This window comes from Rhea americana, unplaced genomic scaffold (genome assembly GCF_003343005.1).
Source record: "Rhea americana isolate MKP2758 unplaced genomic scaffold, rheAme1 scaffold_85, whole genome shotgun sequence".
NCBI classification, from domain to species: domain Eukaryota; kingdom Metazoa; phylum Chordata; class Aves; order Rheiformes; family Rheidae; genus Rhea; species Rhea americana.
The window spans coordinates 3,341,956-3,355,977 of record NW_028187034.1 but is presented as its reverse complement, the minus strand read 5'-3'; the positions used below and the strand labels follow the sequence as shown (position 1 = coordinate 3,355,977).

General features: G+C 45.4%; 2 protein-coding genes across 4 annotated transcripts in view; both read left to right on the top strand.

Annotated features, from left to right (window-relative positions):
• Nucleotides 1-5,219: 5,219 nt before the first annotated feature.
• Nucleotides 5,220-11,774, top strand: HMOX1 (heme oxygenase 1). 3 transcript variants are annotated; one of them, XM_085323483.1, is made up of 5 exons: nucleotides 5,244-5,483; nucleotides 5,810-5,930; nucleotides 8,285-8,776; nucleotides 9,396-9,504; nucleotides 11,043-11,774. In XM_085323483.1, the coding sequence occupies exons 1-5, from the start codon at nucleotides 5,452-5,454 to the stop codon at nucleotides 11,177-11,179; spliced, it is 891 nt and encodes a 296-aa protein (XP_085179609.1). In that variant the 5' UTR covers nucleotides 5,244-5,451; the 3' UTR covers nucleotides 11,180-11,774. The 3 variants fall into 3 exon arrangements, with proteins under 3 accessions (XP_085179611.1, XP_085179610.1, XP_085179609.1); XM_085323485.1 differs by lacking the exons at nucleotides 9,396-9,504; nucleotides 11,043-11,774 and adding an exon at nucleotides 9,045-9,385 and having other exon boundaries at nucleotides 5,220-5,483; XM_085323484.1 differs by lacking the exon at nucleotides 9,396-9,504 and having other exon boundaries at nucleotides 5,228-5,483.
• Nucleotides 11,775-13,914: 2,140 nt separating this feature from the next.
• MCM5 (minichromosome maintenance complex component 5) overlaps nucleotides 13,915-14,022 on the top strand; it is a 13,896-nt gene continuing 13,788 nt past the window's right edge. Inside the window, exon 1 of the mRNA XM_085323481.1 lies at nucleotides 13,915-14,011. The gene's annotated coding sequence lies outside the window, so the exon portion shown is untranslated. The remainder of the gene's footprint in view (nucleotides 14,012-14,022) is intronic.

Genomic DNA, 14,022 nt, shown 5'->3' with positions numbered 1-14,022 from the left:
TGTGAATCCAGGAAGCTCCCACTGCTGTTTTTGTGTGGAAGGCTTCAAATTATGAATTTGCTGGTTCTGAGCAGCTGGTACGCATCAGAGTGGTAAAAAGGGAGAGAAGGCAGTGAAGTCATGAGCTGAAGGATTTTTTTTTCATTTTAAATATTTAAAATATCTCTTAGGTTTTATGCCAGGAATATTTTGTGGGATGGGTGCTCCCAGTTAGCCTCTTTTCACAAGCGCTTGCCAAATCTGAGGCACTGAATTTAGCTTCGCTGACCCTTGAAGCACTGCTCGTGGCAGCACTGCACGTCCCCAGTAGGATGTCCATCTGTTGCAGGAGCTCTGTGAGCACAGGACACCAACCCTGGCACTAGCTCCAGTGAGGCTGATCTGCTTTCCCACAGTATGTGCCGCTCTCCACATTCTGCTGAGTCACGGGAAGCTGGATCACTTTGCTGAGCTAAGTTGCAGACTGCCTGCTGGTGGCGGGGGAGGCTCTTTTGCTGAGTCACGGCAGAGCGGGAGCCACSTGAGGCTGTTTATCAGCAGGGTGGTTTCCTGTTGCATGTGCGCACTGAGCTTGCAGCTGCCGCTCTTGGCTCCAGGCCGAGTTCTTGGGGCAGAAAGATTCAGAGAAGTCTCTAGAAACAGCCTCAGCTGCCCATGGACTGATGTCTGTGCAGCCCTGCACAGGAAAAGAGGACACGTTTCCTGCACCTACAGGCAGGACACCAAGCAGAGGGTGGTTTGGAAACCGTGGGAGAGTTCCCTGAGAACCTAGAGAGCTTAGTTTCCAGTGACACCTCCTCTCCTCCGCTGACGGAGGTACAAGATTTGTTCTTGTGTACATTTGCTGTTCAAATCTTCTCTTCCACACCTCCCTTTTGCTCAGAAACATACAATCAGGGTGTAAGCAGCCAGTTGAGTCTGTCATCATCAGCAGAGAGGCTCTGGTGGGTGCTGTGTGCTCTCCTCCAAAATTTTAGCACAACACACTGATAGCCTGTAGACCTGCTGTGGGTTGTGTTCCTGTTCAGGGAGTTGCCTGCTCCTTGGGCCTCCAGTCGCAAAGCAAGCCCATACCTGGCAGAGATCCTTCCCATCACTGCTCTGCTCTCAGCCTGCCCAGCAGGCACAGAGCTTTTATCATATCCATGGTCAGGTTCTGGAGACATCCAYGCACTTTGGTAAGCACATATTTATACATRTATAAAATATGTATATTATAATCTCTTCTTCCTGTTTCATTTATGTCTGARAAATTTACCTGCACCTTTGTCTCCCACTGCATCTGTCTTTGGGGTTCCCATATATCAGGCTTGCCCAGAACAGCAGTGCAATTGTGGGAYTCTCCTCTTTCAGAAGTACCAAATATACCAGCAATGCCAGTTCAGAGGAATCATACAGTACATTTGCTCCCTATGGGATTTTTCAGTGCATTGTACTCACTGCCTCCATTTTTCCACCTATATATTTTATCTACACTTGGATTGTTAAATGTTTACAGGAGTGAGCACAATATGTTCTGCCAGTGCTGGGCTGGGCAATCTTTCTTTGGTAAACATGAATTAACTCATAGCATACTACTGTATGCCTTAGCAGTGACTCCCTTCTTAAGAAAGCAATACCATATCTTTTTCTTTTCCTTCCCCTTGCTACACAGCAAGCTAGTGCTCCACCAAGTATTGAGTCAGCTTTCTCTTTCAAAATTATAAAGCTACATTTTGCTGTGTCATGGTCTGACAGATCCCATTTAACCCCTTCCTGCCAGGAAAGACTAGTTTTTACCAGATTGCTTTCTCTTCTTAGCCAAGTCTCCAGGGGGCTGTGTGCAAGACCCAAAACCTGAGAGAGTGCTTCCCACACAAGTTCAGAGGAGTTGATTTCATGTTCTGTGACTGATTATATAGCTAGAAATTTCTGACTATAAAATCTACCRGCAGAATATGTTCTTAAGCCTATGAAGAGGAAAAATACCCCCACTTCTGTACCCCTGATGAAACCACCAACTCCTCACTAACTAACTGCTCATCTAACAAATCTCTTGACTTAAACTTTTGCTCRGTGATTGGGATATGAATCAGAGGTTTCTAAGCTCAGCAGGGACTGTTGCAAATACCTTGTCTTGGGCTACTTGATTCATGTTTACAAGAAATGTCATGGGAAATTTCACTTGTTTCCATGCACATCACCTTCACAACAAATAACTCTGGCCATACCCAACAGCTGCTTTGTGAAAGAACAAGAGAGAACAGTAAGGATTACAGGATTTCTGAAAGGCACAGTGGAGAGAMCACAGATCTGGGACCTTGGTCAGAAGGCACAAGCAAAATTTACCAGTGACCTGGATCTGGATTAGCATCTGCCTTTTGAGTGGCACACCATGACCCTGAGTGAGTTGTTCTAGGGGCCAGTTGTTCTTTCTGCTGAAAATATGTACCTTCTTTCCAGTGCATCATCTTAAATGTCAGCTTCTCAAGTTGTCTTCCAGGAAGAGATGGTCACTCACAGATCTTTGCCAGAACTTTGGCACGTTCCATRTCCTTAACCTTCCCTCCACTGCATAGTAACAGCACAGCAGAAGCAATACAATTCATCACTGCAAAGCAGTAGACAAGGCCAGAAATGCCCCAGGCCAGTGACTACAAAGATGATGACAGCATGTTTTCAGTTCCCCCTCCATTTTGGCTGCAGAGCACTAGGGCCTTTCTGGGAAGCTAGGTCCAGTCTCACAGCTGATCCCTGCCCTTCCATCAAATAATCCTGATTGGCTAAAGACTAGAAGGGATAACTCGGTTATTAGATGCAGCTTGTTTCTCTGCACATTTAGAAAAACTCATCTGAGGAAGTAAGCTGCAGAAGGGAGCTTATCTCTTATGACTGACCCAGGAGAAGGTCAAGCCCCAAGAGCTAGCAAGGAGATACACTGGGGAGCACCCATAGCAAAAAGCTGCCAGTTCCATATTCCAGGACAGTGTGGTTACARACCAGAACATTTCCTGGGAAGAAGTATCCTACATGGATTAGCAGTGATATGACTAAAYAGCAGCTCTCTCTCCTCTCCAGTCTGTTTCCCTTATCCGTATCTTGGCGACCTCAATCATGATAAAAAAGRAGGAGGAGGAAGAGGTTTTGAACAGATCTTTTAGAGCATCTCCAAGAATGCAACCTCTCAGGAGGCTGGGAGGCAGGTAGGACACAAAAGCACTGATCTGAGAGCAACTAGAAAACCTTTGCAGAGGAACCGGGYACATTAACAAAGCTGCTGAACAGAGGTGAAGGGAGGGGCAGGGCTTGGGCTCATGATTTTCTCACATCCACCAAGTATACTTCCCTCCACTGGAACTACAGGTTCAGTTTGTGCACTGGCTTCTGCTGTCAGATCAGGACTCACTGAAAAGAACTGAAAACTGCATGTGAGCTTTAGGAGAGCAATGTGAGAGAGAAATGCTCATTTTACGGCCATCCCTGTGGCAAGATGGCTTCAGTATCTCTAGGACAGAATGGCCACACAGCCCTGCACTCCCGTGGGCTCCTGTGCAGAGCCTGTGGGCTTTGTCACACCTTCTTAAGAGATTCAGACATCCTGATAAATTTATGTTACTATAACAAAAACAAGTCAGCAACAAGTTCTGTGTAATGGCATGGGAGARAGGGGGAAAGAAAGAAACTTGACAGTTTTTGCTAGAGTGTACTGTTGCTTTAAAGAGAAAACAAGACCGGAAAAGTCTGGCTGAGTCAGGGTGGAATCGCTGAGTAATCTTTCCTGAGCTCTCCACACTGCAAACCAGATGTGTGCCTGAGTGAAAAAACAAGTGTAGATGCATATTTCCTTCAGGACAGCTTTCTAACCTTTGCACCACAGCAAGCTACTATCGGGGTAAGTGACAGGGGACAAGGAGAAAGAGAGACAGTAGCTTGGACTGCAGCGCCCACCGGCAAAGCCACAGATTGCCAGGACAAGAAGACACAGACAAAAGATAACTACAGTTCTCCTCCCTCTTCCCCCTGCTCTACCTCACTACCACTTTATGCATGTAGTGCTCYGTGTTTTTGCAGCAGTGCTTTCTCACCACTGCACTTGCAGGGGAATGCTGTTTCTAAGTGCCTCGGTACTTGCATTGAATGCAAATTTTATGCCCTCCCAAAAAAGAGCTGGCTGATGTATCTTCAACCCTGGCTAGTCCTGCTTCCAGCACAGTTGGAAAACAAGGACCCCACCATCCACTGGCTGCCTCATTACCCACTTCAACAGACAAAAAAGCAGAGGAGCCAGCTACTGGCAGAACCAGCTTGTTTAACTCTCTTTTCCAAAATCAGAGGAATTACACTTGAAAGTCTCTGCAGACTTCCTCAGAGTTTTCCCTAAATCCTACATCACATCTTTCCAGTCCTTTGTATATACCAGCTACTGTAGTCTTATGGGCATGTAGGAGATGGAGCACCCTCCTTCCAAAATGCCCTGCATGCAACTGTGGTAACAGCAGGGGCCATTTGCCACACCAAGCAACCACTACTGTTTCCATACATACCACTACTGTTTCCATACATAAGGAAGCAAAGGATGTCTCTGTGCATTGGTGCAGGCAAACTTGTTCTGGCTCTGTGCAAAGAGGAAAAGTTTATTCACCAGGGTTCAGCTCTGTGCAGCTGTAGTTCTGCTGCTTGCTGACCAGTGCTGGTGCATGCCTGTGCCACAGCACCCAGATTACCCTATATATTTCCAGCTGGTACAAAACTCAGGGTCCCTGCTGTGCTCCCCACTATGGAATGGGCATGCTCCTATCCTGTAGAGGAGAACTCCYCATCCCATGGCCAATAAGCACTGTATTATTTCTGACAATCTTCATGGCCACAGGAAATTAAATATTTATACCTGAGTCTTGACAAAGATTAGGATAAATGCTGTATTAGCTCTCCAGGTGGGGTGCAACTGGGACACAGACTGGGGTAGCAAGTTGTGGGAAGAGGAGCTTGCCCACCCTGCCCCATCACATTTGACCATGACACTAAGCCGTAAGTCTACTCTTCTATCTAACATTGCTGCCCCCAGTGCAGTGATCACTACTTGTAGCACCTGCGCTCTGCCTGCTATCACTACTGTGCTGGAAGGGTTACCACCCCAGGCAATGTTGAAAACGTTGCTGTTCAACATCCTCTTATTTGTGCTTAGTAGTCAAGACAAATCAGGTGACTTCCTTCTGCTCCCTCCATACAGCAGGCAAAGAGAGGGTGACAGCCACGCTGTTAAAGGAAGTGTAGTTGTGTTGCAAGAAGTTTGTACTCACGTTGAGGTCAGCAGTTTGGCTGCTCACGTGACCTGGCCAGTATAAAGCTCGATGCAAGAGCCAGGCAGCCCAGCTCAGACGCTTCACAGTGTCCTGGGAGCGGAACAGAAGGAGGAAAAAAAGAGCAAGAAAAAACAACGGGAACACAGAGGAAGAAAAGAAGTGGAGAAACATGGAAACTTCTCAGACATACAGCTCTGAAAGGTGAGAGTGGGACAGGAATGAGAGGGAAATTTCCAGCCAGAAGAGTATCATATTTTTCTCATTGCTTATAGGTGTGCTATTCCCGTTTCTGCTCTGCAGGGAACAGCATGCTCTTTCTTTCCCCTCTGGCTGGAGTCTGACAGTTTTACTTTGCCTCAGACAGCGTTTGGGATGCTAGCAGTCCGCTGTTCCCATCTGTGTCTCTCAGGAATGCTCTGCTCTTTCCTTTGCCTTCCCAGGCTTAACCTCTTTTTACTGGAGAGCTAGGATCCATTTTGCAGGAGGAAAGTGACAGCACCAACATCTTTTTTGCTCCTTTTCTGCAGCATGTCACGGGATCTGTCAGAACTCATGAAGGATGCCACCAAAGACGTGCACGAGCAGGCAGAGAATACACCGTTCATGAAAAATTTCCAGAAAGGGCAGGTGTCGCTTCATGAATTTAAGGTACTTGCAGCAGTATTGCTTGGGGATAGGATTTGCTTGTCATGGAATGCACTGGTAAATCAGACAAGTTAAGTGAGGACTAACGGTTGAGGGGCGAAGTAAGCCCTTCGAAACACAGCTGTTTGGTATCAGCCTCTCCTGTGCAAAACATACTCTTAATCAAACTTTAGCACTCTTAAAATCTTTCAGGCTCCTCTTGCAGAACGTGAGGCAGAATTTTGTATTTTTGGATGGACAGCCAAACTGAAACAAGATAAACAGACAAAAGAGATTGTAATCCCTTTTATCCTTCCTTATAAATGCTTGCATGTTAATTATGACCAATGACAGTTAATAGAGATACAACTATGTGCAGATGCATGAGTGGTTGAAATGCTGACAAGAATGGAGAATACTTCAGAATGCTTTAGGCAGTTACAGATAAAAATAATGATGGAATAATGAGAAATCTGAGATCATTTTTGTCGCTGAACCTTGCAGTGTTGTAGTTGTCACTTGAGTTATACCAGAGGTGAGATCAGGAGCAATTACTCAAGGCAGACTGAGTTTGAGCAAGCCATGTCTGTTGTTAACATGTAGAAGCCTGTTGCTTTTCTTCAACATAACAGAATCATTTGCAGATACTGAGTCTGTATCTAACCTGACTAGATAATGTGACCTGAGCCACGTAACAAAGCCATGCGTAAAAATACCTGAGCTAGAAATTCCAGGGCGGCTAGAGGAAGTGACATATGGGTTTGTAAATAACAGCTGGTAGTCCGACCTGTGGCTTAATGACTTTGTTGAATTGCTCCTTGACAACAGATCCAAAGGAGTAGGAAAAAAACAGTACTTACTTTTGAAAGATCACATTCATGATACGCAGTCAAGCATACCATTAATCTCAGGTGCTGGCTTCCTGCTATTAGAAAAGCAGCATTTGCTAGGCAATGAACTTTGAGACAGGCTAGTAATAACCTAAAAAGTCAAGCCTCTAGGATCCAGGAATACAGCTCAATTTTTTAGAAAATACTGACAGGCTGTTGGGGGAATGAAATGTGACACTGGCTTTTAAAAAGTAAGAGGATGATTTTCAAAAGCTACATTTCTCACTAAACTACTGCCTGCCTCTGAAAGCAGCAGTCAGATTAAATTCCTTAATTTGTTAGGCAATATTCCTGTATTTTGTTTCTTTTCCAGTAAATTGGATAACAAGCTATTGTTTATAAACTCCTTTTGTTTACCCTCTTGGCAAACGTATACATCTGCCCTGAAACATGACTCCATAGAATTTGAATATCTGTTTCTGCAACCAAGTCACTGCCTCTCTGTATATCAAAGTCCTATTTGCTGACACAGTGGGGAAAAGTTGAAATGGCAGCTCTTTTACTGCTAGAAGTAATAGCTTTGTGGGAGAATAAACCACTTTCTCTCCTATCAGCAGTATAAATTCCCTCTTAAGCCTGACTCACAAGCACTACGGTGCCTTCACATTTTACCCTTTGCTGTTGATGAAAGATTTCAGTGTAAGCAAGAGATGATGTACATGTAAATATTACACAGCTTTTAAGAGCAGAATGCCCAGGAAAGGAAAGAACACAGCTGGATTGTCTAAAGCTATGTGGAAAGGCTGGCAGATAGAAAAAAGTGTCATGTAAGCTGGGAAAAACAACAATAACAATGGTTTCAAAAATAGAAACGAACACACAGCCTCACAGTGATCTTCCACAAAGGCATCTTTCAGAGGCAAGCTGTGCCTTCAGTCCCCTTTGTATCTTACCTCCCTGGGGCAACCAAAGGGAAAGCAAAGAGGGTAACCCCACTTAGAAATCTGAATGAAGAGCAGTGGTGCCTCAATTCCCAGGACAGTGGATTGCCAATAGGATGAATAGGCTGTACCAGTAAACAGGACGTGTCATCATCTCACAAGGCCCCGCAAAGGAAAGGCACATATTGAAGCATTCAGATTTGAACAATACACCAGAAAATATACCTTTGGGAATAATCTCTCTATTGACTGGGAGGAATGAAAAGAATAGACCAGGCATGATTTAATAAGGCTCCATTTTCTATAATATCAAGCTACCAGAACCTTAACTTAACTTGAAGGTAAAAACAGCAGTTTTTATGGACATCTGTTGGGAATGGCTTAGGAATCCCCTGATGATGCCTCAAGCAAAAACAGAAGGGCCAGAGAGTGTCTCACCATCCTTTCCAATTCTGTTTTCCATATGAGAAACCTACAACAACATAACATATGTGCATGATTCATAGAGGGTGTGCATATAAGTAACATTTTTAATTGGTGGGATTTGTCTCAAAAGCTGGCAGACAGACAGATGCATCTGTATCTCATACCCTCCCTTCTGTTTCAGCTGGTTACTGCCTCCTTGTATTTCATCTACTCTGCTCTGGAGGAAGAGATCGAATGTAACAAGGACAACCCAGTTTTCACCCCTGTTTATTTTCCTGTGGAGCTGCACCGGAAAGCTGCCTTGGAGAAAGATCTGGAGTACTTCTATGGCAGCAGTTGGAGGGAAGAGATCCCATGTCCTGAGGCGACTCAGAAATAYGTAGAGAGACTCCATTATGTAGGCAAGAATCATCCAGAGCTCCTGGTGGCCCATGCCTACACTCGGTACTTGGGAGACCTGTCTGGGGGACAGGTGCTGAAGAAGATTGCCCAAAAGGCCCTGCAGCTGCCCAGCACTGGAGAAGGGCTGTCTTTCTTCACCTTTGATGCAGTATCTAATGCCACCAAATTCAAACAGCTCTATCGCTCCCGCATGAATGCCATCGAGATGGATCTTGCCACTAAGAAAAGAGTCTTGGAAGAAGCCAGGAAAGCATTCCTGCTAAATATACAAGTGAGTAACAACTGGCCAGCCCTGTCTGCCCACACCCTCTCTCAAACAAGATAACAGCTACTGGGGAAAGGCAAAGCTGGTATTTCTGTTACGGAGCTCAAAGCAAGCTGTGGGTTAGGGCAAGCTATTCAGTTAGACAGTTCCATTTGTCTTAACCTGTGAGCATAATGAACAGTCAGTTTCTGAAAAATCCTTCTCCCTCCCCTAGGGTTTGAGTTCAGACCCTTCTTTGTACTATTGTTCACATATAAATGAGGCTTTATTCTAGGAGCGGGGATCACCATTTACCTGTCCCACCTCCACAGTAAAGCTCTACAGCTCCTCTATGAATCCTAACTAGAAACACACATACCTTGCTTTCCTTCCTATCAGAAGATGGGCTTTCTCTTGAGCTGGAAGCTTCAGAGAGAACCTGAAAAGTGAAGGAGTTTGAAAGACACTCTGTTGACTGCACATGTAGATTAGATTATGTGCAAAAACAGCAGCAGTACCAGGAGGGGCACAACTGGATTGAAGACTTGTGGCTTCCTGTAGTTCCTGAWGTGCCTGGAGCAGGGGCAACGGGTCCAGTGAAAGAAAAAAGAAGCCCATATAGAGTTACACTGTTCATTCTTTTCAGGTGTTTGAAGCACTGCAGCAGCTGGTGTCCAAGGGCCAGGAGAATGGTCACCCTGTGCAGCTGAAAGCAGAGCTTCGTGCAAGGAATGCTAACAAATCATATGAACATGGTAAGGGGTTTCTAAAGGCAGTTGTTTAAAATTTCCCCTTGTGATTGTCTCTTCCTCCCTTCCTGTGTTCTTGCTTGTATAAGCCACTGAGAAAAAAGTGCGAGGTACTTGCCTCATCTCTTCACCAGCAGTCAGCAAGAAGGGGCCCTGGTGCATATGAAGCTGCTTCCAGATGTGGCAGAGCAGGGATGACATATTTGGGTTCCTCATGAATACTGTCTGTGAGAAAGCTTTACAGGAAGACACTACCCACTCTCCCTCTCAGCTTTTAACAAGTGTAAGGTTCTTTAGCCATATAAGTTTCAACAAAAGGGGAACCTAGCCTTTAGTTCACAAAGAAAAAGCTGCGGTCTGGGGCCTAGCATATTAGCTATGACGCTGTGATGCTGACAGAAGGTTCTTCTAGACATGCAACCTTATCCAAGAGCCTGTCCTTTTGAATTAAATCTTCCTGTGGCCATTTTCATACCTTCCAGAAGTATTTACTTCCTGAAAGCAATGAAAATGTGCTAGGTTTAAAATCAGCATTAAATGTGAATGTGCAGTGAAATGTAACTAACCCAGAAGTGGAGCTGTACAGGCTCCAGTTCGATTTTGCAACACTGAAAAGGCTCCATCTACTGGCAAAGGCGCAGATCCTGTGCAAGGGCCCTCTCTGCAAAGCCAGTCCAGCTGCTGCTGGCAAAGTGATCCCTTTTTCATAGAGTCAGACTTGTGACTGAGTTTGGATAGGGCTCAGATGTCTATGGGGGAAAGTGGTTTCTCTGGTAAGATGTGGTTTGAATAAGAAAGCTGTTATGACCTACACATTCTGAAACTAAAAGAGAGATTTTTCATTGCATACTGAGCTGAATCAGTTTTCCAAGACAAAGAATGCAAAATCTCTTTGTTTTGTGCACATCTGCTTAGAGCATGTTCTTCAGGAAGGGCAGCAAAACTTATCTGTGAATCTTTGCTGTTCTTTTCTCTATAAACCCATAAAGGTAGGATTTTCTAAAAAGYTCGGTGTTGGATGAGAAGCCCCATCCTAAAATTGCTGTAGAACAACTATTTGTCTACAGTGTTCAGGACTACCCTTTTGAAGTCATAAAATGCCTAACTGATTAAATCATTGACAGTTAGGAGACAAAACGCCTTTAAAATTCTGGCGTTCTTTAAAATGATTTTAATCATTTAGCTGTCTTCTGTACCCACCAGAGGTTTGAATGAGTCTCTTCTGCATCTGGGCAAGGTTTTTACAAGCCAGTAAGGAGACAAGGGAAGATGCCAGTAATCAAATASAAGCAGAGGGGTTGTGAGCCCTTGTAATGCCCAGGTCAAGCCTGCTATTTCCCAGCCTGCTACTTCCCTCTCCCACCTACCTGGCAGAGCAGAATCTGCTGTTGCTCTTTCCCCCAGACTCACTGGGCCCTGAGCTCTCTCCTTCTCCCCATAGGAACTGCACAAAGGTCTGCTCTGGCACTGTGGAGGGTAAGCACAGCATACTGGCAGCCTCTTGCTTTATTGTGGTCTCATCAATTTTCTTCTATTTAATCTAGGTCCAGTGTCTGGGAAAGAAAGAGAGAGGACAAATACGAGACACACAGAAATGCTGCCCACCACTCCCCTGGTGCGATGGATCCTTGCACTCAGCTTTCTAGCTACAACAGTTGCCGTGGGCTTATTTGCCATGTGAACAAATAGCATCTCCACCTTCTCTTCATGCCTTCCCTCACCATGAACTAATCCATCTTCTCCAGTCCTTCTGAGAGAAATTCTCCTTGGCTGAGTGCTGTGATCTTGGCTCTGTCACTAACATTAATTAGGAGACTTCTCTCCCCAGAAAGCAAAGAGAGTGCTAAGGGGGTTCAGGCAAAGTCTCTCCTGTTCTTGGTGTGAGCTATGCCAGAGACTAAATTTATCACCAGACTATACAGGCAGAAAAGACCTAAAAGCAGTGACCAGGAATTGTCAATGCTTTATAGAGCTCCTGCAAAAATCCTACAAGATCAGAAATACACATTTGACATCTTGTCTCACCTCAGAAATAAAAAGCTCCCGAGCTCTGTTTGCTCAGTATTTTATACTGCTMGCTGATACTGTGATTACTGCTTCTGTGGAGCCACAAGGTTCTTCTGGGTTATAGACTGTTTTCTATGTCACTAGTAGGTTAAMTCTTTTACGAATCATTTTTGTTTTTTAAAAAAGTAGAACATGGTTGTTGAAGATACAGTTGTTCTTTTGTCTTGAATTATAATTTATATACATAATAAACATTAATGTCTAAAGTCTTCAGGCCTGGTGTGTGCTATTGTTAGAGCTGTATCCAGGGAGAATAGAGGTGCCTTTCTGCCTCCCAATTTTATGTCTTCTAGAGCTGCTGCCTCCACAGACACAACAACAGACAGAAGTGAGTTATCAGAACCAGACTCTGCTCCCACTCTAACAAAAACTTGTTGTACAAGCTGAGTCAGGTTTCTTAAACTTCACGATGGTCTCTTATTTCTAGAAACTAAACRAAATTCTGTGACTGTACAGAGTATCTTTAAGAAGTAGATGCTGCACATAAGGGCTAGCTGCTATCCTATTAAAAGGAAAAGGTGACTGGACTCCTGGCTGGTCCAAACCAGGGCAGCCACCTCTGCCCTGCACCAGCTCAGGGCCAGGTGCTGTTAACCGTACTGCTTGAGAATATCACCATGAATCAGAAAACAAGCATGTTTTCACTACTCACAAATGAAATAYACACTAGCCCTTCTTCCTACAAGATAGTAAAATCAGAGACATCAAGCATGCAACTGCTTGTCCTCACCTAGGCAACAATCAAACCAAGCCAGCTTACTCCCAGAATSTGGCATGCACAAGGAGTTGCTTAAGACAGTACAAATAAGTAGCTCCACTGGAGCAGTCCACGTGCACAGCTTTCTCTCCTCCTCTTGCTCACTCTGAACTGGAGGTCTGGGTTTGTGGCCAGCTGCTTATGGCTATTACGGCCATAGGATTTATCTGCTTATGAGGGTCTTCTAATACAGAGTGCAGGAGTGGCTGCAATTTGGGTGTAACATAGCAAATACTGATAAGGCCATTATCCTTCAGCTCAGAGTCCTTTCCCCTCTTTTCACCTGAAGAGCCTCTTTGATTAACCTGTCTTCATGATGCTGCCTGTTCCGGCTGTGACCTTGCTCCCAAAGACAAACACTCCTACTGACCTGTATTAGTGACCAGCACTGAAAGAGTAAGAATCAGAAGGCAGGTCCTGCAGAAAATAAACAGTGAGAAAGAGAGACTGTCACTATCCTCAGGCTCTTGTCTATCCTATTTTTCTTCCAAAATCCCCTTTAATGCTTTTCTATTCGGACCCATCCACCAATCCCTGGAAAGAGAAAAGGAAACAAATTAATTGCTAAAAAAAAGACAGTCATCTGTTTGAAAATCAGAAATATTAGGCTTGATAGCTATTCAAATCCAAGAACTTACTCATTCAAATTTATTTTATTTTATTCAGGGTCTCTAACCCACCCCAACTAAATCATTATGTTCATTCAACCATGCTTGAATAAGTAATTTCAAACATGCAAAGAAACGACAAAGAGCTCAGGAAATGCACTCTGGCACAAGCAGCCCCCCAGTCTGCTGCTCTAAGAGATCATAATTGTGACCTCAAAGTTAGGAAACTTGGACTCAGACTGACAYCCTTCCTGTTCGCAGCAGGAGAGGTATTACGCTCTGAAATTCTCACAGCCATTGTAGTATCGTATACACGGAAGGGCTCCAGATAGAGCCTAAAGCAAGTCTTCAGAAGCAAAAACTTGCTTGGCACTCATCTTGTGATCTTTATGAAAAAAAACAGCTTTCCTACAGCATAGCTACAGCTGACAAGATGGTCTTCATTTTCCATCTCGTGCTGTTAAGATCTGCCTTGCCATGCACTCTAATTCCCAGCTCTGACTTTGATTAAGTATGTGCGCTACCACACTTTCTAGGAGCCGTAGCAGTTACCCAATGACAAGTCAACTTTCCCCTAAAATTCAGTACTAGTTAGCAGAAAAGCAACCCAGAGAAAATACACCGTAAACAACAGTCTGTTTATATGCGTATGTGACCTGCTGCACAGTTACTGTCTTCCCCGGGGGACTCTGGATTAGCAGAGACGTGTTCTCTCCGCCCCCCCCCCCCCGCCGCCGGCAGCAATGGTTTCGCCCGCCCTCCCCCGCCGCACCGCCTACAATAGTCCCGCCCGATCCGCCATTTTCCTCCCCCTTTCCCCTCCCTTTCTCTCCCAGTTTTCGCGCCAAACTGCTCCCGACCGAAAGGGGGCGGGGCGCTCGGTTCCGGCGGGCTGGGCCGCCGCGGGGCGCGGCGGGGAGGGAGAGGGCGGCCGGGGCCAATCCGGGGCGGCGCGCCGCGGGCCGGCCAATAGGAGCGCGCGGCGGCGGCGCGCTTCGGATGCGCCGTCTCTCAGTTTTGTCCCCGCCTCGCGCTGCTTTTGCCGCGAAAAGTTGGGGGCCGGTTCCCGGGGAGCGGCGAGGTGCGGAGCGG